This window comes from Eumetopias jubatus, unplaced genomic scaffold (assembly GCF_037043125.1).
Source record: "Eumetopias jubatus isolate StellerSeaLion01/CBP00866 unplaced genomic scaffold, mEumJub1_p1.0 scaffold_1, whole genome shotgun sequence".
NCBI classification, from domain to species: domain Eukaryota; kingdom Metazoa; phylum Chordata; class Mammalia; order Carnivora; family Otariidae; genus Eumetopias; species Eumetopias jubatus.
Window position 1 is genome coordinate 162,413,749 of NW_028274807.1, and position 27,711 is coordinate 162,441,459.

At 57.6% G+C, this 27,711-nt stretch overlaps 1 protein-coding gene across 2 annotated transcripts in view; it reads left to right on the forward strand.

Moving 5' to 3' along the window:
- The window catches only part of FBLN2 (fibulin 2), a 57,633-nt gene extending 29,976 nt beyond the window's left edge, over positions 1 to 27,657 (forward strand). Inside the window, exons 3-17 of one of the 2 annotated variants that reach the window (XM_028101753.1) lie at positions 317 to 446; positions 1,354 to 1,534; positions 3,975 to 4,184; positions 4,823 to 4,936; positions 5,564 to 5,665; positions 7,870 to 8,010; positions 12,317 to 12,451; positions 14,505 to 14,642; positions 16,435 to 16,578; positions 16,706 to 16,834; positions 17,268 to 17,393; positions 19,502 to 19,618; positions 20,140 to 20,268; positions 24,824 to 24,947; positions 27,098 to 27,657. In XM_028101753.1, coding sequence (XP_027957554.1) covers positions 317 to 446; positions 1,354 to 1,534; positions 3,975 to 4,184; positions 4,823 to 4,936; positions 5,564 to 5,665; positions 7,870 to 8,010; positions 12,317 to 12,451; positions 14,505 to 14,642; positions 16,435 to 16,578; positions 16,706 to 16,834; positions 17,268 to 17,393; positions 19,502 to 19,618; positions 20,140 to 20,268; positions 24,824 to 24,947; positions 27,098 to 27,455 — 2,278 coding nt within the window. In that variant the 3' untranslated portion in view covers positions 27,456 to 27,657. The remainder of the gene's footprint in view (positions 1 to 316; positions 447 to 1,353; positions 1,535 to 3,974; positions 4,185 to 4,822; positions 4,937 to 5,563; positions 5,666 to 7,869; positions 8,011 to 12,316; positions 12,452 to 14,504; positions 14,643 to 16,434; positions 16,579 to 16,705; positions 16,835 to 17,267; positions 17,394 to 19,501; positions 19,619 to 20,139; positions 20,269 to 24,823; positions 24,948 to 27,097) is intronic. The other variant, XM_028101754.1, reaches the window with a different exon arrangement.
- The last annotated feature ends 54 nt before the right edge of the window (positions 27,658 to 27,711 follow it).

Below are 27,711 nucleotides of genomic sequence, written 5' to 3' on the forward strand. Positions count from 1 at the left end.
CTCTCCTCAGCCCTGTGGGGACCTCAAAATGCTGACCCCCTCCCGCACTGGTCAGGGATAGACAGTGTGGAGTCCAGTGTTCTTGGTGAAGCTCAGACACAGAACCCATGTTCTTTGATGGGGACGGGTATGCTGGCTTTGCCGAGGCCCCCGCCACCAGCACGGGCCTTGCTTGCAGTGGACCTCTGGCAGGGCCTTCCCTCTCTGAGCCTCCGTTTCCTCCTCTGGGAAATGGGACCAGTCATCCCTCCTGGAGGGGTCACTGGGAGGATGGGGGCTGGCACTCGGGCGGGGCTGAGGCACACCTCTGTTGCAGGACAGCCCAGAAGCACTGCTGCGTGTCCTACTTGAAGGAGAAGAGCTGCATGGCTGGCGTCATGGGGGCCAAGGAGGGCGAATCCTGTGGGTCTGAGGACAACGACACCTGTGGTGTCTCCTTGTACAAGGCAAGCCCGACCTGTGGCATCCGTAGCCTGGGCCCGAGGTCCTCGCAGGCTGGGGGGTTAGGCTCCCTGTGGGACTCCTTGGGGGCTCTTCATCTGCATAGAAACCATCATCAGCTATTAGAGTGGCCAGTTCATTCAGGAACTATTTGCTGAACACCAGCCTGTACTGGGCCACGTTAGGCATTAAGGATGCAGAAATGAACAGCACATGAAAAGACCTGCCCTCAAGGGCTTTCTGTTTCTGTTTTTTCTTTTTCTTTTTCTTTTTTTTATTTTAAAGATTTTTATTTATTTATTTGACAGAGAGAGAGACAGTAAGAGAGGGAACACAAGCAGGGGGAGTGGGAGAGGGAGAAGCAGGTTTCCCGCCGAGCAGGGAGCCTAATGCGGGGCTCCATCCCAGGACCCTGGGATCATGACCTGAGCCGAAGGCAGACGCTTAATGACTGAGCCACCCAGGCATCCCTGTTTTTTCTTTTTGTATCTGACTTATTTCACTTCACTTCACATCCTCAAGGTCACCCACATTGTAGTGTGTGTTAGACGCTCTCTCCTTTTCAGGGTTAAATAACCGTCCATCGTGTAGTTATGACACGTTGCGCTGATGGCACTTGGGTTGCTTCTGCCTTTTGCCTAGTGTGAATACTGCTGTGAACATGGGGCTAAGAAGAGCCTCTCTCTTGAGGACAGTGTTTCACTTCTACTCTATTGGCTAGAACTTAGTCCGGTGGCCACACCGAGCTTCTAGGGAGCTGGGGAATGCAGTCTTTCTTCTGGAGAGGTCATGTGTGGCCCCAGGCTGCATCCTGGGGGCCCTGAGTGAGTCCCCTGGGCTCACAGTCCATGGAGAAGGCCGATGAACTCCGAGGGGCCGGGCTGTGGGCAGTGATGGTGCGTCTCTCTCCAGCAATGCTGTGACTGCTGTGGCCTGGGGCTCCGTGTGCGGGCTGAGGGCCACTCGTGCGAGTCCAACCCCAACCTGGGCTACCCCTGCAACCATGTCATGCTCTCCTGCTGTGAGGGTGAAGACCCCCTCATCGTGCCTGAGGTCCGCCGGCCTCCGGAGCCCGAAGCTGTACCACGGAGAGGTGAGTGAGGGGCAGAGACAGCTGTTGGGGCTTCCAGCCAAGGCTGGGTGCCCTCTTGCCTTCTGTGGGAACCCGGGGTCCACTGTCACCTGTGGCAAGCTCTGCTCCATGGCCTCTGATGGTGGCCTCTGCCCTTTTATTTCTGAGATTGTGATCCCATTCAGCTATGTATGTACCATCCACACCCCGCACCGAACCACCAACTCCCTGCTACCCTTTAACTCTCCACTCTCCCATGTCCGCCTGCACCTCCCCATCCACTCTTCTGTCCATCCATCCATCTATCCATTTCATCATCCCCAGCACATCCTGCTGACCCTGGTCCATTTCTCCACCCATTCATCCTACTACACCGTCCATTCCCCTGTCCCCTCATCGGGCCACTCACACGTCCGTCCTTCCATTAATGTGTCTACCCAGCCACATGAGCACCCACCCGTCCACTTACCCAGCCACTTACCCTTCTGCCTATCCATCTGTCTGTCCATCCATCCGTCCATCCATCCATCCATCCTTTTTCTGTCCATCTGCTCATGTATTCATCGACCCACCCAGCAGCAAACCTTTCACTCATTCACTCATTCACCTTCCTCCATCCATCTGCCCTCCATCCCTGTGGAGGGATGACATCCCTATGTTATTCCGTGTCTTCAGGGTACAGGATAGAACTAGTATAGAGAATGCATTCAGAAATGGTACCCCACCCACTGATCAGCCCCTTCAGGACAGCACTGTCTTTCTCCCTGAATTCCCAGTGCTTGGCCCCGAAGAGTCACTAGCAAATAACTGAATGAATGCTGGGTTTGTTTGGTGGCCTCCCCTTCACCACCATGAGCCCTTTGAGGGCTGATCAGGACTGTGCCCTCTTCCTCTGTGCCCCTGCCCAGAGCCTGCCCCCAGGCAGCCGTTGGCTATGTGTGTGGGAGCTCTGGTACCAGTGCAGAGCCTGGAGCCTGAGCAGTCTTAGAACTTCCAGCCTTCCATGTCCCTGGGGTCTCCTCCTTCCTCTGACTGCCATGTGCTGTGGTCCCTGTTCCAGCTACCATGTCCAGCTGCTGTCACCCTAGCCAGGGATGTCTCCTGGACCCATGACCATTAGCCTTCTTTGTGCCTGTGGGTCAGCAGGAGACCGATGAGGGTGTCCCAGTGAGCCCACAGGGACTCGGCTAAGAGGGACTGGACGGCCTTACCAGGCTGGCGTGGACACAGATCCGTGTCCAGTCCAATGGAATACCACTTGCTGGGGTTGGCTGTAGGGGCCTGGTGGAGCAGTGCTGTTAAGGTCTGGTAAGTACCCAGAAGGGTTTGGTTCAAGGTAAAGTTTGGGAGAAAGTTTGGCCTTAGGAGTCAGAGGGTGGGGACAGGGCCAGAGGTGCATGTTCCTCTCCTCCAGTGGGGAACTGGTGGGTAACCTGGGCCTCAGGAGACATAGATGGTAGGGTCAGACTGACCTGGGTTCCCGTCCTGCTTAGGTGACCTTGGGCAAATCACTTTGCTCCTCTGAGCCTCAGTTTCCCCCTGCCCGGAATGTGGTATGAAGAGCATGCTGCTGGTGAGGGTGAGCTGAGCACCCTAGAAATGCTGTCCGGCCCTCAGCATGCTCGGCAGAGCCCTGGGCCCAGGCCCGTCTGCTGCCCACCTGCAGCGCCAGGTCTCTGGGCCAGACCACCAGCTGCCACGGCCCCGCCTGCATGCACCAGGCTGGGGCTGATTGGGCTGGAGCACAGTGTAAACACCCTCAATATGAAACATGTTTCTCAGATGTGACCTCATGCAGTTGGTCTCTTGGGCAGCTCGGCTGCCTGGGGCCAGTGAGCAAGGCTGAAGTCCCATGCTGACTGGGAACACAGAGGGCTGCGGGTCCCCTTCCCCATTCCATTACTAGTATATGAAGATCCTCCAAGGCAGCTCAGCCCCAGGAGCCTTCTCTGCCTCTCCCACCTGCTCCCCATGGCAGCCCTAGGAGGCTGGAGAGACCCAGTGCTGCCCAAGGGAACATGGCTGCAGAAGGCCCAAGTGAGCGTTCAGATCCCCATCTGACAGAACACATGTTTGGGTCCTTTCTATTGCTAGGGGTGGTCTTCCCAGATGTCACTGAGATCAGGGGTCTGGATCTAGTTCAACACTTTAGCCAAAGCTTTCTGGAGACTGTTACGGGCCTGGCTCTGTCATATTGCAGGGCATAAAGACTTGGACCTGGCTCTGATGGGTTCATTCTTATTGTTGGAGGTCTGTTTGTTCGTCTTTTCATCCGTTCATCCATCCATCCATCCATCCATCCATCCATCCATCCATCCATGCTTTGTCCATCTGCGCTATCTTAGCTGGGCACACAGAAGATTCTGAGGAGGACCTACACTGATTTCCCAAGGGCTTACAATGTCAGCCACCTGCTGGGGCCAACCCGTGTCCCATCACGAGCACTGACCCCCCACTCTAGTTGCAGAGGCAGAGTTGGCAAGCCGGGAGGCCCTGTCCCTGGGCACGGAGACTGAGCTGCCCAACAGCCTGCCTGGTGATGACCAGGATGAGTGCCTGCTCCTCCCAGGGGAGCTGTGCCAGCATCTCTGCATCAACACTGTGGGTTCCTACCACTGTGCCTGCTTTCCTGGCTTCTCACTGCAGGACGATGGCCGCACCTGCCGTCCAGGTAAGGGCTCAGACGGCTGGCGCAGGGGCTGATCTTGCCAGTGGAGCATGGTGTTCCTGTGATGGGCACAATGCGCTCCTTCCCCTCCTGTCACCCTACACGTTGGAACCTGTGGGAACTGGAGGCCCCTAGCAATGGGGTTTGTAAGGCCAGGTGGACAGGTTGAAACCATCTGCTCCATCTGAAGCTCCATTTGCGTGGGCTGCCCCAGTGCCCCACCCTCGATCCCAGTGCAGGGCCAGGACCCAGGCTACAGAAGCTCCCACCAACTCAACTCAAACTGTGTTCCCAGCACTCGGCCTGAGGTGGTCAGGCTTCAACAGGCAACCTAGGAGGCTGCCTCAGTCCCTGGTCTGGGAGGCTTTCTGCCTATCAGCTGTCCAGGGTTAGATATGTTTTTAGTCTAGGAACTCACTCCCCTCCTTCCTCTCCTCCTCCACCCCAAATAGCTATGAGATCGATTTTGCCTGGGGTATATTGCTTCCTGAGCCTCAGTTTTCTCTCCTATGAAATGGGTAGGAGAGGATTAAACAAGGCAGTCTCTCAAATGCCTGGTGTGGTGCCCAGGGTGTGAGAAGAGCCTGAGGCCAGGCTGAAGGCATGAGCTGTCCCCCTCCTATCTGCTCTGCCCACGACAGATGGTGACCCCCCACAGCCAGAGGCTGCAGAGGAGTCTGCACTGAAACCAGATTCCTCCCAAGTGGCCTCCAACACCATCGTGCTACCAGTGCCACAGCCCAACACCTGCAAAGGTAACCTGGGCCATGGAGTGGGTCAGGGCTGCCTGCAGGGGGTGAGCTCCCCAGTGCTGGGCATGTGCAAGATGTTCTCCTGCCAAAGGGGTGCTTCTGCTTTGGGAATTTGGTTGATCTTGCCTGTCTGGAGGTCAGGAGTTGAGAGTGTAGCTGAGGAGATGAGGTTGTATGTAGGGGAGGGGGAGCCTAGGGCCAGGGTGTGACCCCAAGCAAGTCAGTTAGCGACTTTTCATCTCAGGTCCTATAATATGGAAAGAATAGAATCCTTGCTTAAGAAACTGTCTTGGAGACTGCTTGCAGTCCTGTGTGGAAAGTTCTCTTTGTTCTTCCTCTCTTCCCTCTTTCTTGTTCCTCCTGTCTGCTTATCCTTTCCCTCCTTCCCTGTCTTCTCTGTTCCCTCCTCTCTGCCAGCACTGTGACTCTGGGGAGGGGTTTGGTGTCTGAGCGGCGGTGGCAGTGGGAGGTCCTGAACATCGTCCCCGACACCAGCTGGCGTATGAGCCGATTTACCGGGGGAGCTTGTGGAAAGGACTGGGGCTGGGGTTCCTTGGCTCCCAGGACCCTCTGCTGGTGCCGGAGGTGATGAGCCCGGTGGTCTCTAATCTCCATGTGGTTTTTCCCCAGACAACGGGCCCTGTAAGCAGGTGTGCAGCGTCGTTGGGGACACAGCCATGTGCTCCTGCTTTCCTGGCTATGCCATCATGGCGGATGGCGTGTCCTGTGAAGGTGAGTACCCCGGGGCCTCTATCCAACTGTGCAAACCTCAGCTGGCTGGTGGCGGGGGCCCCAGAGTGGAGGCGGGGCAAACAGAATGAGGTGGAGGCGTTCTGGATGTGAAACTCACTGTGTTAGTAAAGGAATGGGTCTGGCTGCTCTGACCGGAGCCCCAGATAGAGGAGCTGAAACAGCTCTTCCCTCTCCTGATACCATGCAGAGGCGTGTGCATGCCGTCCAGGGGTATGCAGAGGCGTGTGCATGCCGTCCTGGGGTACGGACAGGCATGTGCCTGCCGTGCAGGGGTACACACAGGCGTGTGCCTGCCGTCCTGGGGCACGGACAGGCGTGTGCCTGCCATCCAGGGGCACGGACAGGCGTGTGCCTGCCGTCCAGGGGTACGGACAGGTGTGTGCATGCCGTCCAGGTGTATGCACAGGTGTGTGCATGCCGTCCAGGTGTGCCCACGGGCGGGCCAGGACTTCAGGCCTCTTCCATCTTGTTGTTCTGCCATTCTCTGGAACAGCGCTTCTCAAACTTCAGCATGCCATAGAGTCACATGGAGGCCTGGTGACAGCACGGATCCTGAGAATTCCACAGAATTCCCAGAGATCTTGACCCACTAGGGCTGGGGTGGGGCCCAAGAATTTGTGTTCCTGATAAGGTCCCTGGACCACACTCCGACTAGCCCTGTCTCCTTGGCTGAGGTTGGTCTGTGACCACCGTGTTCTTGTTCTAGCCTCGTGCGGAGAAAGAGAAAGAGGGGAGTACATGCCCTGTTGTTGTAATGCAGGACTCAGAAGTGATGCTCGTTGCTCCCCACTTGTCTCTGAGGGGGAGCAGGGCTGGACAGCAGGAGCCCCAGTTAGATGGCACGTGCTCAGTTCTGTTACTGAAACCAAAGAAGGGGCAGTGGATGTTGGTAACTCTGCCATTCACAAAAGGGCCAAAAGAGCCAAAGAGAGACCAAAAGCTTGTCCCGCTAGGACCAGGTCTTGTCTTGGTGGGACTTCAGCGGACCAGGACCTCCCACTGTGAAATGGGGACATCGGATCCGGCACCTGCTGGGGTGCTTCCCACAGTGAATAACACCTTGAGAGCAACCTGAGAGACCTCGAGACGACACCTCCTCATGTCTGGAGGCAGGACAAGCATGGAGCGTGGAGACAGTCTAGGAAATACTTTAGTTCAGGTTCAAGTTCAGGAGATGTGACTTCGGTGGGTGTCCACGGATATCCACATCCCTATCCAAAGCTGAAACCCCACATCTAGCCCTTTGGCCGAGACTGTTCTGATGTGGATGAAAACCATCCACCTGCCCAGAGAGGGCAGGAGGCTGGTCCAGGGCACACAGCATGGCATGGCAGTGACTGGCAGACCTTTCTCCCAGGTGGTGGGAGCAGATCTCAGGTGGCCTCTGGGTTTCCGTCCCCATGCCTCAGCGTCCTGAAAATGTGAGGACTGCATCTCTCCTGGGTCGGGACTCCTTCGGTCCCTGTCAGGCCTCAGGCCAGTGTCAGTGTCTCCGGGTGTCTGCGGGACCCCTGGCAGTGAAGACTGTGAGGTCCAGGCCAGAGGTTGCGGATGGCATTCTGGGGGGGCAGTCTGCCCTGCAGGGAGATCCTCCTAGGCTCCACCCTGTTTAAAACAATCAGATGAGAGTTACCAACCATGAAAACTCAAGATTTTTTTTTTAAATGACCAGATTTAAGGTTTGTCTTCAAACTTCTGCCCACAAGGGGTTCACAGTCCTGGTCTCCCCATAGACAGAGCACAGGGCCCCGAGTGCCCCAATGAGCGCCTTGTCCCCCAACCCCTTTTCCTATGTATGTTGCCAGCTCAGTCCATTAGGCACTTAAGTTCCAGACCCCTGCCATTGCATGGCGCATTGACTGCCTCTGGAGGTGGAATGTCCAGAGCTGGGTGGGAGATGGCCCCTGGTCCCACCCTGCTGTGTGCCCGTGGGCGGGCCGCCTGTCCTCTCTCAGCCTCACCTTGCAACCTGTCCTCAGTGGGGTTCTGGCTCTGACAGCCTTTTGACTCTACAAGCTCAGACTTGGGCCCAAAGCCCAGAGGTACAACTGATACGCTAGGAGGCCCTGGGCGGGTCCCTGCCCCTCTCTGGGTCTCAGTTTCCCTCTCTGTCACGGAGTGCTTCATGACAGGCCATGCCCCTCTAACGGCCCTTCTGTTTTTCCTCCTGCGGCCGTCACTAGACCAAGACGAGTGCCTGATGGGCACTCATGATTGTAGCCTGCGACAATTCTGTGTGAACACCTTGGGATCCTTCTACTGTGTCAGCCACACGGTGCTCTGTGCCGAGGGCTTTATTCTCAACATGCACAGGAAGTGCGTGGGTAAGCGAGAGCCCCCTCCTGCCGCCACTGTCACGGCTCTCTGCTCTGCTCCACGCCATGCCGCCACACCGTGGCCACATGCTAAAGGGCCTGCCCTTTGCATATGAGCTCTCAGCACCACCGGCACCCCCTGCTCCGTGTCACGCCCTCTGTGTCCTGGTGTCTTGTCCCGCTGCTTCATCGACCCCACAGGGAGGCTGCTTTCCCCAGGGACCTGTGTGCCCGAGAGTCAGAAAACGAATTGATGTGTGATGCGGCTGGGTCGTTGAAATGAGGAGGCCCCATGTGCCGGCAGCAGGATAGAGTCCATGGGGTCTGGAGGCAGGGAGGCCTGTATTTGAAGCGGGACCCCCTAGGAGCTCTGTGGACTTGGACAAATGTCTTCCCTTCTCCAAGCCTCAGTTTCATTACCTGTAAAAAAGGAGGCATTGATCCCCCTTTAGAAATGTGTGTACGGTGTAGCGCAGAGCCTGGGGCACAGTGAGCATGTGATGTCAGCTGCTGAGATTACCCTTGGGTGCTACTAGAATACCCTCCAGAGGTGAATGGTTGGAGTTGGGGTTGGGCAGACCCAGCATTGCACCTCAACTCAGTGTTCATTTGCTGTGTGATGCTGAGCAGTGGAGCTCCCTCTCTGATCCTGTTTCCTTGCCTCTAATCTTGGGGCCAGAGGACTGAGCAAGGGCTGCTACCCAGCGGTACCTAGCTCCTGGCCTGAGTGTGGATGGGGCTGGTGCTCAGTAATGGCCCTTCCCTCCTACCTCTTGGTGCATATGTGGGCTGGGGGCGGGCAGTGAGAAGAGCAGACTTGATGCTCTCCCATGGCTGGGACTTCAGGTGTGCCCTGGGGGCAGTGAGAAGAGCAGACATGATGCTCTCCCATGGCTCAGGGGCCTGATGTTTTCATGGAGGAAACATGATGGTCCTCAACAGAGAGACCCAAAGTAGCAGGGACTTGGGGCAGAAGGTTGGAAATGCTCCAGTAGAGACACAAACAAAGGGAGAGGTCATCCCCACTGGTGGCGTCTGGACACACTCCCCATAGAAGATGGCATTTGCGCTGGTCTCTGAGGATGGATGGGACTTGGAAATCGGGAAGGGCATGCAGGGTGGAAGGAAGAGCTCGAACAAAAGCGCGGAGGTAGGAACAGTGCAAAGTGCATCCAGGGCACGTGATCAGAGCCCCGTCTGTCTTCTCTGTGCTTGGGGACCATGTCCAGCCCGGACATGTTCTCTTCCTCACCCTCCGCCACTGGGCAGATGGGCCCACGGTGCTGGGCTGAGGGGCAGCTGCGGACATGTTTGCCCCTGGCCTCCAGCTGTCGGCACAACATGCACCCTCCCGAACCCGCTTCTCCGTGGCTGGGCAGCTCTTCCTGTCTGGGTCGTGTCTGTGTGTGGATATCTGGGAAGGTGGATCCTGCCTGGGCATGTGAGGACCCCTCCCAGGACGCCCTGGCCATGCCTGGGGGTGTGGGCTCCCCCAGTGCCCTGGACAGAAGACCTCATACTAGAAGGGGCCCCCAGGCAGCCAGAAAACAGGTTCTGGGATTAAAAGAGCAAAGGTATATTTCATTCAGCAAAATTTATGAGCTCACATTCTCGTTCTTTCATGTCTCTCTGCTTGTTCATTCTGCACTGATGCCCCAGTGCCCCCCTCCTTCTGCTCCACTGACATGCTCATTTTATCATCTGTTTGCACTTGTTCTCCCCATCACTTCTTCACGCAGAGACGAGGACCGATGTCTTCTGCGGTTCATCTGCTAGCTCCAGGCTCGGCTGTGAACCCCGGCTGGTGCGATGAGAGACTTGCACCTGAGTGAAGAGTGTGCCCTCTGTGGCCAGACTGCCTGGGTTCAAAGCCTGGCTCTGCCACTTTCTAGTTGCAAGACCTTAGACGAGTCCATTAGCCTCTCAGCCTCAGTTTCCCCATCTGTGAAATGACATAGTAGTCACACCTGCCTTTGTCACCGTGGAGATTGAGTTAGTCCACGTAAAGAATATTTGATGTCATTTTTATGATTCAACAAATGGGTTACCCTGAGGCAGCCTGCATAGGTAATGAGCTCCCCATCACCGAAGGTATGTAAGCCAAAGTGGGATAGGGTGGATCCAAGTCCAGAAGACTTCTAATGGGTGTATGATTTCTGCAGTTTGTCTTTTGTGCCCTGCCCTTTGAGGACCATCTTGGCCCCTGGGAAAAGTGTTGCAGATGAGCTGTTCTGCTAGATGATGGGAAGGAAGCGGCCCCAGGTTTTGGGGCCCATCCCACAGCAGCATGGAAAGAGCACAGCTCTGGGCTGGGTGCTCTGGGTTCCCTTCTTGCTGCTGCCATGTGCAGGCTGTGTGACTTCGGTCCAGTCAAGTCACTTTGCTTGTGAAATGGCATCTGTAAATGGCCAGACCCCTAGCGAACCTCAGTTAGTGTCAGCTGCTGTTTCTTATTTTTTTTTTTAAGATTTTATTTATTTATTTGAGAGAGAGAATGAGAGAGAGAGAGAGAGCACATGAGAGGGGGGAGGGTCAGAGGGAGAAGCAGACTCCCCGCTGAGCAGGGAGCCCGATGTGGGACTCGATCCTGGGACTCCAGGATCATGACCTGAGCTGAAGGCAGTCGCTTGACCAACTGAGCCACCCAGGCACCCGGCTGCTGTTTCTTATTACCGTGGTTCCTTCCAGGCTGTTGGGGCTGTGGAGCTGTGGCCTTTCTGGGGTCGTGGGAGCATCTCTCCCTGTCACTCCATCCTGGGAATCAGAAGTCTTTATCTTGCGCAGCCAAGCCTTCCCAGGAAACTGCTGGCCCGAAACTCTCCGTTTCCCACCTCTCCATCCCCTCCGCCCCCAGAGTCAGGGTCAGCCTGGCCTGCATGCCCTTTGGTCACCTGTGAGTTTGGAAGGGGGTCTTTCCCCACAGCCCTGCACCCCACCTCTCCACCTGGCCTCCATCATCCTTGTAGATGTAGGTCCCAGGTCACCGCCCCTGAGAAGCAGCTGTGACAGTCCAAGGCTCCAAAACAGCAGCTTTTCTCCCCAGTATCTCTACCTTCCCTGTCCCGTCCCCATGCCAGGCCGGCGTTCCTTGAGGGCGGGCGCTGTGGCGACACCCTCGCTTGGCCGGCTGGGCCTGGCACAGAACAGGGGCTGGCTAATGTGTGTCCAAGGGATGAATGCATCAGTGAAGGATTGTTGCGCCTCCCTGCCAGGTGGAGTGTGGAGGTGGCCGGCACGGGGCGGGTCATCCGCTCATGCTCATCCTTAGCACCAGAACCTGGGGCAGGTTCTCCCACCCTCCCTTCTCTCACCTCTGTGGGCTTCTCCCCTTCCCAGTTGCTCATCCCAAGTCTGCTCTTGGCCTCTTCTCTATGCCCTGTCCCCTAGGGGACCTCAGCCCCTGACCGCTCCCCAGTCAGTGTCTCCACTCAGACCCCTTCCGTGAACTCACATGCGTGCCTGGCTGCCTCTTGACACTCAAACTCAGTGTGTTGGTGGGGTTCCCAGCCTTCTGTGCTGGCCTGATCCTCGCAGCCGTCCCCATCTCAGGCTGGCACCCTCGCCTGTCCAACCGCTCAGCCAGAAAGCTCTGTACACCTCTAGGCTCCTCTTTCTCGCTCACCTCTGGCTCATCCATCAGGGGATCCTGTTGGCTCTACCTTCACAGCATTTCCAGACCTGACTTGCTTCTCCTCACCTCCATGGGTGGTGGTCCAAGCCCCATCATCCATCTCCTGTTCTAGCAGCCTCTATGGCTCCCACCTCCCTCTGCATCTACAAACACTCTCTTCTCTCCCCTGCACCCAAACCCCCTCCTGGCCAGTTCTGAGTCTGAGGCTGCCTGGCGGCCCCCTCCTCAGGACCCTGGCATCCATTGTCCCCTCTGCCTGGAATATCTGCTGGACTCATTCTGTCAGCCCTTCACGTGCTTGCTCAAATGGCCTCCTGTATGAGGATCCCCCGGACCTCCCTGCTGCCCTATTTCTCATTCCCTTCACCCTGCTCTGGCTTTTCCACGACACTTATGACCTCCACCCTCCCTACTTGTTACTTGTTTATTTGTGTCGGCCCCGGCAGGGATTTGTCTGTCTTGTTCACCGTCGGATATCCTCCGGTGCCAAGAACAATGCTTGTTGGCACAGCAGACGCTTGATAAATCTTTGTTGAATGAACAGCTGCATAGATAGGTGCACATCAACCGCGTGTGGCTCTCTGGGTGGTGGGCACCTTGAGGCCTTGAGGGCAGGGCTGGCTGTGCCAGGCCCGAGGTCCTGGCACCACCCTGCAGCCTCTGACGGCCCCGATCTCCCTGCAGACATCAACGAGTGTGTGACGGACCTGCACTCGTGCAGCCGGGGCGAGCACTGCGTGAACACCGTGGGTTCCTTCCACTGCTACAAGGCTCTCACCTGTGAGCCTGGCTACGCCCTGGAGGATGGCGAGTGCGCAGGTGAGGAGGGCAGGCTGGAGGCCCCGCCCCTGATGTGCCCTGCCTCTTGCCCCGCCCTCGCCCGCCTCCTATCCCACCCCGCCCCTTGACCCGCCCCCTATCCCACCCCGCCCCTTGACCCGCCCCTGGCCTGACCAGAGCCGCCTCCCTCCCAGCAAGCTCCAAGCACTTGGGTTTCTTGCCTGTGGGAAGACCTCAAAGATGATGGTATTTGGGGCAGAGTGGGGCATCTGAGGCTGGTAGGGGGAGGCCAGAGTGTGCTTCTGGGTGTCAGGTTGTTCCCTCAGCACGCCTCAGTCCCCCTGTTTATACACTGGGGGGTGGAGCTCCACAGAAGGGTCACTTGTGTGCCTTTCACTGGAAAATCCTAGCCTCCTAGAAGAGGGAGAATTGTCATGGAACCATTTCAACCGATAACTTCCTGGGCTGCTTTTATGTGCCTGGCAGAGTTCTGGATGGCAGGATATGGGCTGGCGTGTGGTGTCCTTGCCCCCACCTCCTGATGAGGGAGACAGGGGCCACCCAAGCAAACGGGGAGGGCAGGAGTGGCTGTGGGCTGGGTGTTACTTTAGGTGGGTCTCCAAAGAGGCCCCCCTTGGAGGTGACGTCCCAAGAATCCAGAGCTGCAGAATGAGAAGCTCCGGGGGAGGAGGCTCTGGGCAGGCAGAGGGAACAGCAAGTATGAGGGCTTTGGGGAGGGGAGAGATCTTGGTGTGGCCAAAGAACAGAAAGTCTCAGGGGTAAAGGCAGGCTGGGAGCGTGCAAGAAGTGGGACAGGGCTGGTAGGCACCATCGGGGAGGAGGTTTGGAGTCTTAACATTTTTAACTAAAAATGCCCAGAAGAATGTCACCAAAGAGGTAAGACCCACAGAAGCACTCAAGTGTTGCAAACCCTGGAAACTGGATGAAAAGGGACCTGAGGTTGGGCATGAGCTCAGAGAGGTGGATTAGCGAGCCCTACTTTGGGCCCTGAGCCTGGGTGGAGTGAGCGGGGAGGAGAGGTGAGCCCTCGGCACACACGTGTGCACACACAGATCCGGGGCCAGCCCCCCTTCGAAGACTCTGACACCTGGGGAGGGGCGCACCTCCCTGGACGTGTCCCACGCCCCCTGCCCCTCTGTCATCTCGGGTGCTGGCCGCCACCTCCTTAGACCAGAGTAGCTGCAGAGGGGCTGCCTCCTCAGGCATGATCTTGGGACAGGGGCCACACCCGGTCCACATTTGGGTGCCTCGAACCCAGCACAGGGCCTCTCAGAGACCGGGCTGCTGTGGAACAGTGGTGGAAGCCTTGGAAACCAGACAGGGGAGGGATGGAGGGAAGGACAGGTGGAAGGACTGCAGACAGACAGACACATGGGCCTTGGTCTGGCAGTCAGGGACACTGAGTGAGTATACGCCCTGCCGCGGACTCCCTGTACGTCACCTTTCTGCATCCTGTCTCGGTTCCTTGTCTGTCGGAAAGGCCGGCTGTACCTGCTGCAGGAAGGCCGAGGGAGGGCTCAGTGCCAGCGCTTTGTAAACTGTGGGGTGCTGCACGGAGGTCAGGGGCCCTCAGGGACTTGCTCCATGCCACAGAGCAGGTGGGGACAGCGGTGCCTTCCAGATCTGGCAGCTCCCCCCTCAGTGCCACCTCCCAAGAAGGCTGGGCACAGGCCCTGGGGGACTTGGGCCCTCGTCCTCATTTCTGCCTGCCCCGGGAGCACAGACCCTGGAGCAGGCCCCAGCCCAGGGTCCCAGAGCCGTCAACCGTGTTCGTGCCTCCATCCCCCGTGTTTAAGATGGCGTTTGTCATAGCCCCTACTTGCTGGGGTTGTCGGGAGCACCAGGTAAAGAAAGCCCCATCAGGGTGCCGGGGAAGGTGCCTTCTGCCGCAGAGATGCTCCGGCACTGTGGTGATGGCATCGTTACTACTGGCCTGGGTCCCAGCAGCGAACTTGCTCTGCCACCCTCCCATGATGGAGGAGACCTTTGCAACCGTCATGGTCACGGTAGGGCATGTGGGCAGGGGCCTGCCAGCCCCACTGGCCTCTGACACCCTGTCTCTGTGTGGCAGACGTGAACGAGTGTGAGCTGGGCACGCACAATTGCCAGGCGGGCTTCACGTGCCAGAACACCAAAGGTTCCTTCTACTGCCAGGCGCGCCAGCGCTGCATGGAGGGCTTCCTGCAGGACCCCGAGGGCAACTGCGTGGGTGAGCAGGGGCTGTGGGGGCTGTGGCCGCCGCCGGGGGACTCCGGGAGGGCTCGTGGGGACCTGGCCCCGGGACGCACTTGCAAAACAGAACTCTTGAAATCCTGACCTGTCTGACCTTGGCTGAGTTCCTGCTCCTGTGGCCTCAGTTTACCCTTCTCTGGGATTGGACGGCATGAACGTCTATCAGAGGTTTTTAACCAAGTAGCAGTAAGGAATATCTTTATATCTTGACCTGGTACACACACACACACACACACACACACACACACACATACACACACACACAGCTGGAACAGGGACTCCACAAAACGTTACCCTACTACACGGGATACTAGCTAAAATTTCTATTTGTAGAGAATGTTAGTGAGACATGGGGTTGAGCTCATGCCACACTCATGGGTCAAGACCTGCAGTTTGGCACATGGTGGCCTAGCTGTCCTCGCCTGGGTCTGAGATCTCACACTCTCCCCACCTCTCTTCACCTCCTTCCACAACGCTGCTGGCCTGCTGCAGCCTCACCTTCCCGGGGCTGCTGATGTTGTCGGGTCCAGAGGCGGGGCACCAGAGCCCCTGCGGGACTGACGGCATCTGCAGCAGGCATGGTCAAGGTGGCGCTCAACCCTGTGTGTGTGGTGGGGGGGGGCGGTGAAAGATGCAGGAGGGGTGGAAAGACAGGCAGGTGTGCAAGGCCAGCTGCTGTGGATAGAAACCGGGGTGTGTTAGAAACAGCTTCCATCGCACACCCTTCCCTCACATGGGCAGCTGGTGGGACAGGTGTCTCCATCTTACAGGGAAGACACTTAGGGACAAGCGGTGTGTTGGCTTTATATGAAGCCTTTCTCAAGACTCTGTGGGGGTCCCTCTAACCATGCTGGGAGCTGGAGCTGTTTCTGGGATACCCCCTTAACAGCTCCTCACTGTGTGACTCTGGCAGTGGCACAGGGACGCCCCAGGGCTGTGGGCACGAGAGGGTCCCTGTGATCCTCAGCCAGGGTCAGGGAAATGTGAGGCGGGGGGGTCTGCCCGAATGCCAGCAGTTCTTCAGTGATTCATTCATTGACAGCATTTTCAGAGCACCTACTATGTGCCTGATTCTAGATGTCAGGGAGTTACAGCACTTCACTGAGACATTTTGGAGGAGGAGGGACTAAGCAAACACATTTATAGAAGTGGCAGTTATTCAAAGGTGCTTTGATAAATAATAAAACAAGTAGGGGATAAAATCTTAAAGGAGGGCTCATCTACCTAGAATGGTTGGGGGCCTCCCTGAGGAGGTGACATTGGGGCAGGGACCTGAGCAAGAGAGGGAGCCAGCCATGCAAATATCAGAGGGCAGTGTGTGCCAGAGAAGGGGGGGACAGCATATGCCAAGGCCCTGTGGTGGGCTGGGGGCATTTTGAGATGATGAGGAGGCCAGTGAGGCTGGAGCATAGTGTGAGGGAGAGATGGAGGATGAGCTTGACAGGTTGGCAGGAAGAGCCAGGGCAGGGGTGTGACTTACTGTAGTTACCCTAGAACTCAGCTTCAAGTTCTAGGGGGGCCACTGTCTTCAACTGCTTCATCAGGGCAGCTGTGAGACTAATGTAGGAAGAGCTCGGCAGGTGCTTAGGTTCTTGAAGGAGAAGGCCCTGGGGTCATAGGACACAGGAGGGGGACACTCATCCCGCAGCCCTGTCCAAGGCTGGTCTGGATCCCCAAACCGGCCACCTCCGGGTGTGGCCCTGGACTCAGAAGCCAGGACGTGGGGAGGGGCCGTGCCAGGCTCCCTGTCACCTCCATCCCTTCTGCAGACATCAACGAGTGCACGTCGCTGGCCGAGCCATGTCGGCCAGGCTTTAGCTGCATCAACACCGTGGGCTCCTACACGTGCCAGAGGAACCCGCTGCTCTGTGGGCGTGGCTACCACGCCAACCAGGACGGGACCAAGTGTGTGGGTGAGGCCAACCACCTCCCTGCCCACCTTCCACCCAGCCTGGGGCTTCCCGGGTTCCTCGGCCCATGGGTGGCCCTGGCCGAGGGGGAGCCTGGGCCTCAGGGTGCCCTGCTCGCCTTCCCTGGCAGACGTGAACGAGTGTGAGACGGGGGTGCACCAGTGCGGTGAGGGCCAGGTGTGCCACAACCTCCCCGGCTCCTACCGCTGTGACTGCAAACCTGGCTTCCAGCGGGACGCCTTCGGTCGGGCCTGCGTCGGTAAGTGGGCCCTGGTGGCCGGGAACCCCTCTGTGGTGTCCCCCTGCGCCGGGCCCTCCCCTCAAGCCTCCTCCTCCTTCCTGCCGGCCCTGTCCTCCGCCTTGCTCTGCTGTTCCTCTTTGCTCTGGTCTCCTCTGCTTCTCTCAGCACGGCCCTGTCACCCTTCTTTCTTGCCTCTTGCTGTGTCTGCCCGTCCTTCTGTCTCTGCCTCCAGCCTCTTTCCAACACTCTTGCTGCGTTTCTCCTCGGCCCCTGGTCTTGTTGCCTCTCCTGTTCCTTGTCCAGGTTCCTCCCTGTTTCTCCTCCTGGGTCTCTGTGTCTCCATCCTCACCCAACCCCTCTTCTACCTGGGGGTGGAGGGAGCTGGCTCCCAGGGCCCTTCTGCCCTCCCTTCGGGCCGCCCACCCCCTGCCTGCCGCCCGCCCGCCTGCAGACGTGAACGAGTGCTGGACCTCGCCGGGCCGCCTGTGCCAGCACACATGTGAGAACACACTAGGTTCCTACCGCTGTTCCTGTGCCACCGGCTTCCTGCTGGCTGCAGACGGCAAGCGCTGTGAAGGTACCGCTGACCCCGACCTCTGACCCCGCACAGAGGTCCCCACCATGTAAAAAGCCCAAAGCCCTGCCAGCCCCTAGCTTCATACCTTCCCCAGCCCCATCCCTACCTCACACCACTTCTCTACCTCTGCCAGAGCCCTCCCAGAGGGCCCAGGGTCCGGCCATCTCACACCAGAGGGGCTGGGTTTCTGTGTCGTCTGCACCCCCAGACAGGAGTTCCTTTCAGGCGGGGATGACAGCCTAGCCTCGGCCCCTTAGTAGGTTCTGATCCTGGTCATGATTGCACAGCCTGGGGGTCCAGGCAAGGAACAGAAGTGAGTGAAACATGACATCAGGCTCAGGGCAGCTGGAGAGCCCAGTGGTCCTCAAGAGGGAATGGCAGCCACACAGCACCTGGAGATGGTGCTGCCCAGCAGTGACAGTCCAGGCTGACCCGATCTTGGTTTTCCAGATGCTAGAAATGTAGCTCTCTAAGTAAAATCTGCTGGTTTTTACATGTTACAATAGATTTAAACTTCTAAAAAACACACCGTGAGTTAAACCAAGCGTATGAATGGGCTGGACCCTGCCCAAGGGTCAGGCAGTAGGTGAGGGAAGAGGGTGTGGCTCTCTAGCCGCTCCTAGCCTGGAGGCGCTTTCCTTACTTCCCTCCTGGGGAGGGGAGCCTGCAGAGACCTCTGAGCTGGCCCTCCCATGGGACAGCACCAGCCCAGGGGCAGGGCAGTGTGACCAGGCCCGGCTGCCTCAGAGGGCATTTGGAGGGCCCCCCGGAACAGACCTCATCACATTCATTCCTTCGTCTGTGTTCTGATCACCTGTGAGCCCCTCCTCCAGGCCAGGCTGGGTGCAGCAAGGGGCGGGCATGGGTCTCGAATGGTGTGGCTCATTCACTCGCTTCTTGGTCCTTCTGCCTTCGCTGCCACCATCCTTGCTTCAGGCAGCTTCTCTACACGATCTGTGGCTGGATGTCACCTCTGGAGACCCAGAGATGAAGCCAGTGTGGCCCCTGGCACCAGAAGCTCAGAGCCCAGTAGAGAAGATGATGGCTCGTTTCATGTGAACGCCATGTGTGTTGGGAAATTCTGAGGGGGATCTGGACGTGAGTCAGATGGCGGCCCACCAGGCCCTGCGTGACCGACTTCCCCTGCTCCTCTCCCCTGGCCCCCTCTGCTCTGACCACACCAGCGTCCTTGCTGGCCCTCGAGGGCACGAGGCACACTCTCACCACAGGGCCTTTGCTCTTGCTGTGCCCTTTGCTCTTGCTGTGCCTTCTGCCTGGAACGCTTTCCCCAGTTGCCCACATGACCGCAGAGCTGCAGCCTCCCAGATACTCTCCCTTTTCCCTCTCTACTCTTTCCCCACAGCGCTTGCTCCTTGGACGTACTAGTTATTTGATTCATTCAGTTATCCCCCCTCCCCCTCCTTTCCCAACACACGTGGGAACAGCAGCTCCACAAGGTGGAGATTTTGTCTTGTTCATGGCTAAGTCCCCAAATTCAGCACAGGCCCGGCACATTGTAACAGCTCAGCATTTCTTGGTTGGATGAGGGAGAGCCAAGTGCCAGCCCTCACCGAGCTCAGAGGCCAGTGGATGTTCCATCTGAGCCATGAGTTGACCTCACACACTCCCACACCGTTTGGCTCATGTGCCCACACGTGCAGCTCTGGTTCCTTCCCCCACCCCCCCCCCAGCCCAATGCAGAGCCAGGCATGAGGATCAGGACAGGCTGGTGAGGCCCCAGAGCTTGAGGGGGTCCTTATTAGCACCTAGATGATGCCTCCCAGAGCCATCTCTACCAGCTGTTATGGCCTCTCAATGGGGCAGCATCTAGCTCCCCACAGGGGACATCTGAGCTCGATCTGCGGCTGTCTCCTCCAGGCAGCAGGCCGAGACCCCACCAGCAACTCTAGCCCTGCCCCTGCCCCTGCCCCAGCCGCATGCCCCAGGTGGGCTCCTTGCCCTTTTCCGGGCCTCTAATTCCCCACTGGCCCTTAAGAGAGGCTGGAACGAATGGCTTCCCAAGATAAGGCTCTAAGTAAGCTGGGACCTCAGCCCTCGCTGCCGGGCTGGCAGGACTCCACCCTGACCACGGGCCAGTGTCCCCACAGATGTGAACGAGTGTGAGGCCCAGCGCTGCAGCCAGGAGTGCACCAACATCTACGGCTCCTACCAGTGCTACTGTCGTCAGGGCTACCAGCTGGCTGAGGACGGGCACACCTGCACAGGTGACTCTCCTCTGCCCCGGGGCCCCTTCCTGAGAGGCACCCCTTCTCCGTGTGCCAGGTTCCCAGAGACTCCCTGCTGGGCCCGGGACACACAGGACACACAAAGGCTTCAGCCTCACATTAGAGCCGGGTTCCCAGCCCTGCGATCTCCTTGGCTATGTGACCTTAGGCTCCTCCTCTGTAAAGTGGAGGTGATGGTCCTGGCCTCAGCGGGATGAAGGATGGGGTTACATACCTTGTCCAGGCCTGTGTCTGGTACCTTATTGGCCCTGCACTGCTAGTAGTAATCATGGAGTGAGCACTGGGAGTCCCAGGGAGTGAGCCCTGGAATGGGAGTTCTGTTTTGCTGTGTGGCCATTGGCAACTCTCTTCCCCTCTCTGAGCCCAGTTGTCCTCATCGTTAAAATGGGCCCCTAGGCTCCAGGGCTTGTGGCAGGGCTGTGGCAGGGCTGGGATGACTGTCCGTGGCTGGGCCCTGTGGGTACAAGGGGTTCACCAGGGGCCGAACCTCTTTCTGACAGACATTGACGAGTGTGCTCAAGGTGCCAGCATCCTCTGTACCTTCCGCTGTGTCAACGTGCCAGGGAGCTACCAGTGTGCGTGCCCGGAGCGGGGCTACACCATGACGGCCAATGGGAGGTCCTGCAAGGGTAAGCAAGGAGGTCCCTGCCCCACCAGAGTCTCGGGCAGGCCCTGAGCAGCTTGCTGTGTGCTTGGAGCTCTGACACCTAGTACATAAACATGGAACGGCCGATGCCGCTAGTGGCCATATTAGCCGAGGTCCGTGTCTGGGTTGAAGAAGGAGACAGTCTTTCTGCTGTTTGACTCAGCTTGGGCTCAGCTGTGGGCCCTCTCCTAGGAGAGGGACAGGGATCCTGAGGGGTGGTCCGAAGACAGGAGACCTGTCCAGTGGAGAACCTGAGGAGGTCTCCGGGGTCCTAGTGTCCGTCCCCAAGCATTGCATCTGCTAACCTTGCACATGCAGAAAGACGTGGTCCCAGCCAGAGCTGTGTAGAGCTGGGTAGGGCTGCACGGGGCTTCCCACCACTAAGGATGTACAAACCGGCTAGGCAGTTACCTGTTTTTGTAGTTTGCAGCTACTTTTCTGGATGAAGACCAGGTTCCGTGACATCTAATCTTCCTTCTATGTTGGGGAGTCACGATACTAAGTTCAGTTCCATTGGGACTTAACTGAGGCCACCAAATTCTAGGCCTGGCAAGCCACCCGGGGAAGGTGGAGGGGTCTAGAATCCACCCGGGCAGGACACAGGAATATCCGACCCGCCCCCCACCGCTCCCCCGCACTAGAAGTGACCACTCAGGGCTTCACAGCCCAGCCCGCCTGCCCTCCTTCTGGCCTGCGTGGCTGACTCTTCCCTGGATGGTGGGGCTAAGAATCCAGAGTCCCCTGGGTTGCAGCTTTGGTCTACCAAGGCAGGCACTGGTATTCCTGCAGGACCAGGGGTCAGAATCGGCCCTGGGCAGGGTACAGAGTGAGACCAGTGTTGTTCATCCTGGTGGTTGCTACCTGTAAATGGTTCCTGAGATCATTTTGGTAGATCTCAGCTGGTTGGTTTTGGGTTTTTTTTTTTTTTTTTTTAATTAGTGAAGAACAAAATACAGGATCGGGTAGGGTGCAGTGGACAGAGTAGATCAGGGAGCACCATGCCTATGCGGACTGTTCCAGTCCATATGTGTATACTTAGTCTAATGCAAAAGGATTCTTTACCATAGGTTGATGCAAAGAAAAAATAAAAGACCCCAAGTGAGGGTAGGTAAATCACGGTCGTGGAGGCCTGGTAGGCTCACAGAAGCTGACCTCCCTGGCTACAAAGCCCTCTGCTTTTTAGTTTAAAAAAGAGTAAGTATGGGCTCCATCAAAGGTAAGAATTTTGCCTGCCATCTGGAGTTGTGTGGGACACATGGCTTTATGTTCCTACAACAGGATTTCATTTTAGAGAACAAGGCTCTGTTCCACCTGATGGCAGAACACAGGTGGGGTCCCTTCTCTGAAGTCCAGTCAGACCCTGCAGTGACTTTGCTCTTGAAAACCTGTTCGAGTCCAGGATGGTCTCTCCCCAGCCCATGTCCGCTGGGGTCTGTGGGCTGCCTGGCTAGCCGACGGTGTCTCTGTTGCCACCAGAGAGGGCTCCCTGGGCCCGGGTGCATGGCTGTTCTCACCGGCCCTGGTGCATCTGACCCCCAGCACCCATCCCTGGCTCTGGCCCCTGCAGCTGCTCGTGCTTGCCCTCATCCCTGGTCACTGCATCCTTCTCCCAGGGGTGGCCCCCCCCGGGTGAGGCCCAGGTCCCCTCTCTCCAGTTCCTGCTGCAGCCCCCACCAGGAGGTTAGGCGAGAGCAATGCCCCAGTGTACATGTGATGCCTTTTCTGCCCCTCCACACTGTCTTGCTGGAAAAGTCTGTGCTGTCACAGGGTGGTCAAGGACAGAGCGTGGAAGGGTGGTTCTGCCTGGCCGTGTCCACTTCTGGAGTCACCCGTGGTGCCCACGTCTGCAGCCGCTGACCTTCAGAGCTAAGCGGTGGCCCTCTCTGTGCTCCGTGGTGCTGTTCTGACTCAGGCCAACCACGGAGGTCTCATGGCTCCCAACGGGAGGATGGAAGGACAGCCGTAGGAGAACAGAGTGTTCTGGTTAATATGTCACAGTAAATCCTGCCCCTCTTCAGTGGTAAAAAAAAAAAAAAATGGACAGAAAAATGTGAAGGAATTGAGACTTGGCAGTGTCTCCTAGAATACATACTCCATGCAGGCAGGGCCATGACCCTCATTCATCAGCATGCAGGGCAGCGCCCAGCACGTAGCAGGTGCTTACTGAACACTCAACCCCTCGACTGAACTGAGCGGCAAGTTCTGCTGATACTTGGATGCGTCTTTTCCCAGTCTCTTGTTATGCCAACATACATACAGTATGTATATATACAATATAATAGGAGTTAAGATCATGTGGAAAATAACCTTGAATTCTGCCTTTGTTTTGTTTTGAATATATGTAAAGCCCTTATCAGCAGTCCACTCACAACAGGCTAGCTCTTAGCAACGCTATTAGTCTGAGCACTTTGTCCCCCATTCCCTCCCATCTGGGTTGTGGGTGGCACTTGGCTGTCTCAGCTGGGGCTGCAGTGACACCCCTGAGGATATGGCCTTGTCCAGCTCTCCCTTTGGCCTGACCTCTCTAAGAGAGGCTCCAGGGATGAGGACCCCGCAGACACAAGGGGCGGGGACCCTGGGGTCCTAGGGAAGTCCTGTGACAGCTTTCCATGAGCATGGTGAGGCCAGGCTCCAGGGGTGCTGACCCTTGGCTCTCCTCCCTCCTACTTCAGCACTGGGCTGGCAGACAGCAAGAAGCAGCTCCCTCCCCATTCCCGCCACACCCCTGCCCAGGATCAGGGGCAGGACTTCCTGCTCACCAGTGTGGGCAGCCTGAGTATCGCTGGGGCCAGAGGGGGAAAAGCAGGAGGCCCTCCCTTCATGTGGATTCAATTAATGAACCATCAGGACGATAACCGCGCCCATCCTGGCCCCACTGGCTCCTGCCCTGTTTTCTCCCACTCACCTCTGTGCCACCCTGGGAAATCGGGATCATGACCCAGTTTGCAGAGGAGGAAAGGGAGGGAGGCTTGGAAAGGTGAATGAATGTCAGCTGCTCTGTTGCCACAGAGGGTGGTGGCCAACAGCCTGGAGTCAGCATATGAGGATGGGAAGTGACACCATACCTGCCTCGTGGGGTTGTGAGGACAAATGGGTTAATGAGCGCAGAGGGCCCCAGCATTGGACGGACACCAGGCGTAGACTTGGGATGCAGTTGGCTTCTGTTACAGCTGTCCTGGCGTTCCTGGCACGCTGCTATTCTAAGTAGGAGTCCGTGTGGCATCGGGACTGGGTCCCTGGCTTCCAGCCCTAGCTGCCTGCTGACTGCTGTGTGACCTTGAGCGAGCCTCTGCCCCTCTCTGGGCCTCAGTTCCCTCCTGTGTCCAGGGAGGCCTGTGGCCCTCACTCTACAGGCCTGGCATGAGGATTGAGTGAGGAGAAACCCCTAAACTGGATCAGTGTGGAGGATTGGAGCAAGAAACCAGAAGCCTCCCGGGGAAGCTCCTGATAGGCTCTGTCCCCCTCACCCCAGCAACGGCCCCTGGGGCCTCTCTCAGCTGAGCAGCTAGTCTTCACGGACAGGGTCTCTGGAACCCATTTATTTGATCTTACTTGTCCTGCAGGTTGCCTGTGCACACACACGCACACAAGTTTGCTTCTCTGAGCTTTTGTCAGATATTTATATGTCTCTGCATGTGTGAGTGTGTGTCAGCATCCTGTTTGTGTCTGTGATTCTGTGCATCTGGGTGAGTATGCTTGAGCATTGGGGGCGTGCTTAACCACGTGCCTGTCTGTGTGAGCGTGCACAGGAGGCGTGGGCATGTCTGTGCAGCTTCGGGGGGGCATGCGTAGCTGTGCATCAGAGTCTGTGTTTACAAGTGATGGGTCTGACACTTCCATCCGGCAATACGTGTGGAGCACCTGCTCTGTGCCAGGCACTCCGCTAGTTGCTGGGGACACCACGGGACCAAGAAAGACACACACCCCTGCCCTCCTGGAGCTCACACTGAGGAAGGGGAGGTTGGACACACAACAGACGGATGAAGTAGCGTGTGTTTCCAAGCAGGACAGCCAGTAGAAGGAGAATAAAATGGGAGGGGGACCACTGTAGGGTGGTCAGGGAGGGTGTCCTGCAGGGGGTGACCCTGAGCTGAGACCTAAAAGATGAGAAGAAGCCAGCCCTGGGAAGATGTGGGGAAAGTGTTTCAGTAGCAGACACAGCATGTGCAAAGCCCCTGGAGTGGGATGGGCATCGGGGTGTTGGAGCAGCGCAGAGATGTCCAACAGGCTGCAGCCCAGGTGGAAGGAGAGAAGCTCAGAGAAGGGCCAGAGGGGTGTGCGTGGAGGGGCTCGGTTTTCATTCTGGGAGCATGGGAAGCCCTCAGGGGACACAAATGATTTATTTTAAAGTGAGGTCCTCAGCTGCTGGGTGTGGAGTGGACAAGGTGGGTGTGTGCGGTGGAGGGTGGTGGGGAGCTGTGTGCTTGCAGCAGGGACCAGCTGCCCTGAGACCCAGGCCTCCAGCATGGGCTGCAGTGGTTTGGACGAATGCCCCCAGCTGAGGGGTCCCCATCATCACCCTCCTCTTCTCCCCCCAGACCTGGACGAGTGTGCACTGGGCACCCACAACTGCTCTGAGACCGAGACCTGCCATAACATCCGGGGCGGCTTCCGCTGCCTGCGCTTCGAGTGCCCTCCAAACTACGTCCGGGTCTCCGAAACGTGAGTGCCCCTGCCCGGCCTTGGGCCGGGGACCCCTGCACCCCTCTTGGGCTGCCAGTCTTCACCCCTCCTGCTCTTCACAGGTCCAGATGGCCGGGTCTGTGGTCTGACCACACAGGGTACAAATAAAAGCACCTTGCAGAAAGCTCAGAGCAAAGAGAACAAAGGGAAGACACCTCACAGAAAATCTCAGTCCCCTTTCCCCCACCCACGCGCCCACACACATAATATACTAGCTAGCGATTGTTGTGTAACACATTATCCCAACACATAGCACCTTTCCATGACAACCAGTTATTATCCCCCGTGGTTTGGAGGGTCAGGAAGCCGGGAGCAGCTTAGCTGGGTGGTTTTGGCTTCAGGTCTCCTGGAGCCGTGTCATCTGAAGGCTCGAGTGGGGCTGCAGGACCCTGTCACTCACCCACGTGGCTCTGGGCAGCAGGCTCCTTGCCATGGGGGCCTCTCCATGAGGCTGCTTGTGATGTGGCTTCCCTGGCACGGGTCATCAGGAGACCAGGTGACGGTCCTTTGTAACCTAACCTAACATTAGAAGTGACATACTGTGCCACGGGCCACACAGTCCAGCACTGCGAGAGGTGGGGGGTACCTGGAGGATACACAAGGTGTGGCCACCAGGAGGTGGGACACCCAGGACCATCCTACAGACCGGTGACCACACTTCTTCCTGATAACTTCTTGGCATTTTGCCGTATTTCCTGTCCTTTACTAAACATACGTTTTCGTAAAGCACTTTCGTGTTTCCTGTAATTCAGTTGTCTTCCACTTTATTTTACTTTGCATTGTCCATACTCACGTTTTTATAATTGCAAATGGGACACGTGCTTATAAAAATATTTCCATAACAGAAGTGGGTCAAGTGAAAGCTCTTGCCCCTGCCCCCAGCTGGATGTGACAACCGCACAGAGGGCGCCCACCTTCCCTCTTACACTGGCACGAGGTGCTGGTGACTCTGCGGTCACACACATGTGCTCAGCTCGGCCCAGCTTGCTGCTTCTACCTCATGGCTGCCCTGTGGCACATTGCCCTGTTTCACTGTCACATAGCCCTTGACGTCCATGTACATGCGTGTCGGGGCATTTAGGGGAGTGTGTCTGGGTGACCTGGACAGGTCCTCCCTTCTCTGGGTCTTAGCTGCCCTGTCTGGAACATGGGGGTGAGAGCAGTGCCAGCCTGGGGTGGGTGTGAGCACGAGATGAGTAAAGGGGTGCATGGGCTTGGCACGGTGCATGGCGTGGCGTAAGCACTGCGTTGTTGCCACTTGTTGCTGGTGGCATGGTTGTCGTCGTGGTGCCCGTGTGGCCGTGTGCTGCCGTGGTACACCAGGTGGGGACTCTGCTCAGAGGATCCTCTAGAGCTGCTGAGCCCTGGCGCCTAAGCAGCATCCATTTTGGAAGCAGTGAGCTTGTGGAGAGTGACTTAATGTGGGAGGGGTGACAGTGGCTCTGAGAGCCAAGAAGGGACAGATTGATGCTGTGCTCAGAAATCAAGCCCTTAGACCCCCCTGTGGGGTTTGGTGGAGGTTCCCTCCTTATTGTCACTGTCATGTAGCATGGCCAAGTCTCGGGGCTTCCTAGGGAGTGTGTGACTTGGAGCTCCAGGTGGGCCAACGGCCCTGGTACTCGGAGAGGCTTCCCCTGGGAAAGGGCAGGCCACCCCGAGTCAGAAGAGGAGACGGCTCCAAAGGAGAGTCAGTTACAGAAGAAAAGGAATTTGGAAAATGGTGAAAAACAGTCAAAACACCGTGCCCAGGGAATCTGTGCAAATGGGAAGTGTGCAAGTGAAAAAACGAGGAAGGCGGGTCAGAATGAAGGGAGGAAGGAAGAAGACAGGGAGGAACGTGTGGCTAAGGGCTGCTTACACAGCATCCCAGGCGCCGGGTGAAGCCCTGAATGTCCATTAACTCACCCCATCCAACCGGCGAGACCACAGGCTATTATCCCACCTCACAGATGAGGAAACTGAGACCCAGAGAGGTAAGGCGACTTAGCAGAATAGAGCTGGCGACGGAGCCGGGCCAGCCGGTCCTGAGCCTGCCGCTGAGGCCTAAGCCATGTCTGGGATGGGTGGCCGTGAGGGGGTGGGAGCGTCCCCCCGGGCCCTCTGACCACGCCCCCCCGTGCCCCCCACAGGAAGTGCGAGCGCACCACGTGCCACGACTTCGTGGAGTGCCAGAACTCGCCGGCGCGCATCACCTACTACCAGCTCAACTTCCAGACGGGCCTCCTGGTGCCGGCGCACATCTTCCGCATCAGCCCAGTGCCCGTCTTCGCGGGCGACACCATCTCCCTGACCATCACCAAGGGCAACGAGGAGGGCTACTTCGGCACGCGGCCGCTCAATGCCTACACGGGCGTGGTCTACCTGCAGCGGCTGGTGCGCGAGCCCCGGGACTTCGCCCTGGACGTGGAGATGAAGCTCTGGCGACAGGGCTCCGTCACCACCTTCCTGGCCAAGATGCACATCTTCTTTACCACCTTCGCGCTGTGAGGCGCACACGCCTGCCCGAGTGCCCTGCGAGTCCCGCGCGCGGAACCCCGGGATCCCTGCGCGGAACCCCGGGATCCCTGCGCGGAACCCCGGGATCCCTCCGCGGAACCCCGGGATCCCTCCGCGGTGTCCCCAAGCCAACCTCTGGGCCACCTGCCGGCGCTCGCCGTTCTGCGGTCGCTGAACGCTGCATATGTGGGGCTGGGTTATGGTGGTGGGTTTTACTATAACTCTGTAAATTAACTTAATTTTGTTG